Raw genomic sequence first — 4,806 nt, 5'->3', positions numbered from 1 at the left:
CCCCCTCCTCCTGCCCCGGGTTGGCGGTCAGGTGAGGTTACCTGGGCGCCCCGAGAAGCCTCGAGGGGCGCTGCGATCCTTCCTCTCGAAGTCGCCCCACTCCCCAGCGGGCCCCCAAGACTCTGGCCCCTTCTCCCCCTGCGCGCGTCCCCTGCCCCTCGGGCTCCGGCGCGCAGCGACAGCCGCACGCAGCGCTCGGCTCCCCTCCGCCGACCTGGCGTGACGCAGGCGGAGACTACTTAAGGCCGGATTAGAGGCGGCGGCCGCGGATTGCCGAGCCCTGCGACCGGCTCCGCGCGCTCCGCCCCGGCTTCGCAGGCGGCAGCGCGGGAGCGCCCGGTGCCCGCTGAAGTGCCAGGCGCGGGGATTGGTGCCCGGACCTTTCCTCGGCCCCTAACCCCCGGGAGTGAGTGGCGCTCAAACCCCTCGCTCGGGCGGGCGAGAGCTCGCGGACCTGCACGCGGCCACCCCCGCTCCGCCCCGCCCCTCGCCCGGCCGTCCCCCGGCTCCAGACCCGACCCCCGGACGGCGCCCGAGGTTCGTGCCCGCTCTCCGGACCGCGCCAGCTGCCCATCAGTTGGACGCGCTTGGGTTTCCTTCCCCATTTCCCCTGCTTTAAGTACAATAAAAGGGAGAGGGGGATCTTGGATTTTTAAACAATTTTGTTTGATTCTTTAACCGGGGGGCATTTCGCTCCCAGTCGGGAGGTGCGGCCCGGGGAGGGGCCCGGAGCTGGAAGGTGCCCGGTGCTGCCCAGTCTTTGTCTGCCGCCTCCGGATGCACAGCGATGGGGGAATGGACCATCTTGGAGAGGCTGCTGGAAGCCGCGGTGCAGCAGCACTCCACTATGATCGGGAGGTAAGGGCGACGAGCCGGCCATCAGCGGGCCCCGTCGGGCGGCCCCCGGGAGTCCTTTCTAACGTCCAGACCGAGCCCCAGCAGCCCTCAGACCCTCCTCTGCCTCCTTCCCATCATCCTTGGTCCATGCGCCTGTGTTCCCAGCATTGAGGGATTGCCTGACGCCCAGGGATGCCCCCCTCCTCCAGCTGCTCCTCATCAGGAATCCATCCCTTCCCTATGAAGCACCACCGGGGGATTCACTTTTCTTCCATTAGCAAAGGAGTTATTGGTTCAGTCGTGGTACCCCCACTCTCCGGAGTCAGAGCCAATCTTCATCCGGTTCCCTAAATAGAATCTACAAAGAAGGCAGGATTGTATTTGGACAGAGAAGGGCAAATGGGGAGATGGATTTGCTCTTCCGAGCAGATATATCTTTCCCCAACAAATATTTAACAAGCTAAACTGATTTGCCTGTTAAGACCTACAGTGCCAGAAACCCACACATCCAGTTGACACATTTTGTCTCTATATATACTATATATATTTGTGTTTATATGTGTATATATAGTTATAACTATCTGTTTATGTAAAGCTTAAGTTCAATATTCATATTGAGGATAAACTATCCAGTTGGAGTGCTTACATATACATACTCTGTGTGTAGACTTTGTATTTGCTGTATTCAGCTATTCCATGTGCATTTGCCATATCCAGTGGGCAGTTATATTTTGTGCCTCTCTACATTCCATGTATACAAATGAAATCGATCTGTTGCAAATACAACATGTCCAGTGTATGGAAATGCACATGCCTAAGATCCCTGTAGTATGAAGTGTTCCCAGCCTACCAACACCCAGCAGAAAGGGACCTAAAGGCTTGCTGAATTCCCAGTTCAGGACCACTCTGGATGGATAGCTCCCCAGTCAAGGACAGAGCTGGGAACTGAGCAATAGGGCTTTTCTACTGAGTCGGTGACTCAACCCTTGAGAACCTCTCTCCCTCCCTTTTCCCCTGCTCAGGATCCTCTTGACTGTGGTGGTGATCTTCCGGATCCTCATTGTGGCCATTGTGGGGGAGACGGTGTACGATGATGAGCAGACCATGTTTGTATGCAACACCCTGCAGCCCGGCTGTAACCAGGCCTGCTATGACCGCGCCTTCCCCATCTCCCACATACGTTACTGGGTCTTCCAGATCATAATGGTGTGTACCCCCAGTCTCTGCTTCATCACTTACTCTGTGCACCAGTCTGCCAAGCAACGAGAACGCCGCTACTCTACTGTCTTCCTGGCTCTGGACAGAGATCCTCCTGAGTCCATGGGGGGTCCTGGAGGAACTGGGGGTGGGGGCAGCGGTGGTGGCAAACGAGAAGATAAGAAGTTGCAAAATGCTATTGTCAATGGAGTGCTGCAGAACACAGAGAACACGAGCAAGGAGACGGAGCCAGATTGTTTAGAGGTGAAGGAGCTGACCCCACACCCATCAGGGTTGCGCACTGCAGCTCGATCCAAGCTCCGAAGGCAGGAAGGCATCTCCCGCTTCTACATTATCCAAGTGGTATTCCGAAATGCCCTGGAGATTGGGTTTCTGGTGGGCCAGTACTTTCTCTATGGCTTCAGTGTCCCGGGGTTGTATGAATGTGACCGCTACCCCTGTATCAAGGAGGTGGAATGTTATGTGTCCCGGCCTACTGAGAAGACTGTTTTTCTAGTGTTCATGTTTGCGGTGAGCGGCATCTGTGTTGTGCTCAACCTGGCTGAACTCAACCACCTGGGATGGCGCAAGATCAAGCTGGCTGTGCGGGGAGCCCAGGCCAAGAGAAAGTCAGTCTATGAGATCCGCAACAAGGACCTGCCCCGGGTCAGCGTTCCCAATTTTGGCAGGACTCAGTCCAGTGACTCTGCCTATGTGTGAAAGGGCATGTTTGGGGAAGGCCTAGGGGGTGACAAGAAGCCCCAAGGCAGATGGCTACGGAGGGTGGCTCTATCTGCCCTCATTTATGTGACTATCATCATTGAGATATAGAATAAGGCTGGTTAAGAGAAGATCTTGCATCAATTGGAGAGGAGAGAAAGTAGAACCGCTACCACATCACACCACTGGTTCCAGAGACAGCTGGACAGAGTGACGTGATGGATGAGTTGCACACCTCTGGGCCCTTTTCTTTTGTGGTCCAGTTTGATCCTGATCATAGTGGACTTGAACAGCTACCAAGTAGGACTTAGCTCTGCTAAGCTCTGTATTCTGGTGAATGGCATGAGTCAACTATTTTACTGTTACAAAATTTGTGACCTGTCTCATCACATCCCTTCATCCTGGGCTGCAGGACAAACATCCTTGAGGCATCCTTCATGTACCTATCCCATCAGCATGCCCCTCTCCCTCAACCCAGGACAGCATGCCAGCTTTCTCCTCAATCTGGCCTTACAGTAGACCTAATATGGTTTATCTGCAAGCTAGAGGGAATTCTGTGGGGTGCTTTTTAGAGAATGGCCATGGCATAGGTTTGTATCACAGCCCCATCTGATTGGCCCTTAGTCATTATGAAAACCTTAGGAATGTCTCAATATTTCCAGTTTTCTAACGCAAACTGCACTGGTGCTGTTTATTAGGGGCAGGGGTTGGGTGGGAGGGAGGGGATTGCAATATGCAACTATTAACAGTCCTATGGGATGATTGTTGCACTGTTAGGCATGTGGTTATGAGCTTTGGGATATTTCTGCCTTCCAGATTGTGGACTTTGGACAGCATTAAAAATATTTTTGTTGATATTGTTAATATCAAGGGTGTCTACCCAAGCCACAGAATCTCTAACTGGTGTATTTCATTCATTTTCTTATATAGTTTTGTTGTGCAACACAGCTGCACTTCATTTTGCCATGGTTTGAATTTACCTATGTGCTCACACCAGAGACCTTAATCAGCCCATGTCAATCCTGATTTATTATTTTATCAGTTATTTTTGAAACACATGCAATCACTGGCTTAAGAAACCTGAAACTAACACTATTGGCTAACACGCGTTTACGGATACTTATTTGAGATATACACATATACCAAAGGTTCAAAAACCTGTTGCTTTGGACTGTGAATATGTTTCCTTCTCTTTGCTCTTATTTAATTAAGTGCCATACTGTACCTTTCATATCCACTGTTTATTTAGTTAAAGCATTGGCCAAGAGTAATATTTGGATAATGTACTTTTATGAAGCCCTCCGTTTCCTTTGCATTATCATTATGATTTTTGATTTAGATAACAACTGAAGATATGTTTAAAATAAAGTTCTTGCCTTTTTTTTTAATGGGAAGAGTCTGCAATTTTATGTTTTGATTTGGATGCTATTTATTTAAATATACGTTCAAAAATGTTTTGTTACATATTTAAAAATCAGAACTGTGAGGGTAGGAAGTGATGGATGGTTGAATAGTACTTGGGGGATGACTGATAATGTCCAGTCACTAACAGATGAGACAAGACTGGTACATTTTGTGAAAGTTTAGAAGACTGTGACGAGGTATTCAAATAGTGATGTTTACTAACTCCTTTCCATTTTAGTCCAAGATTTCTCTGCTTGTCTAAGGATATGTCTTGTAATAAAATGTCAATGCTACAACATATTAGTTTATTCCAGGAGTGGAATTATTTTTCCCATTTTCCCATACTTTCTTGCTCTCACCTGTCGCAATTGGCAGCAGGCGGTGCTCCCTGTGCTGGCCTATTCGAGACCTGATGCTTAAATGATGCTAATCCAGTAGTCAAACAGAACCTTCTGGACCAGCATTGTCCGATACAACTTGGTGTCATCATGGAAACTTCTGTTATTTTTGGTGCTTAATACGACAATGACTATTGAGCTCTTAAAACGTGGCTAGTACAATTGAATAACTGAATTTCTAATTTTATTTGATTTTAATTAATTTAAATAACCATATATGGTTAGTTGCTACTGTATCATAAAGCACAAT

General features: G+C 49.2%; 1 protein-coding gene across 1 annotated transcript; it reads left to right on the top strand.

The window, feature by feature from the left end:
• The first annotated feature begins 787 nt into the window (after positions 1 to 787).
• Positions 788 to 2,754, top strand: GJD2 (gap junction protein delta 2). Its single transcript, XM_065941665.1, has 2 exons — positions 788 to 858; positions 1,860 to 2,754. The coding sequence occupies exons 1-2, from the start codon at positions 788 to 790 to the stop codon at positions 2,752 to 2,754; spliced, it is 966 nt and encodes a 321-aa protein (XP_065797737.1).
• The last annotated feature ends 2,052 nt before the right edge of the window (positions 2,755 to 4,806 follow it).

Source organism: Muntiacus reevesi, chromosome 7 (assembly GCF_963930625.1).
Source record: "Muntiacus reevesi chromosome 7, mMunRee1.1, whole genome shotgun sequence".
NCBI classification, from domain to species: domain Eukaryota; kingdom Metazoa; phylum Chordata; class Mammalia; order Artiodactyla; family Cervidae; genus Muntiacus; species Muntiacus reevesi.
This window is presented reverse-complemented; position numbering and strand designations above follow the sequence as displayed.

Bases quoted from the DNA above. Each gene is read 5' to 3' on its own strand.
- GJD2 (XM_065941665.1), top strand. From the start codon at position 788: ATGGGGGAATGGACCATCTTGGAGAGGCTGCTGGAAGCCGCGGTGCAG. The intron at 859-1,859 runs GTAAGGGCGACG...TCCCCTGCTCAG, and splicing joins CACTCCACTATGATCGGGAG to GATCCTCTTGACTGTGGTGG.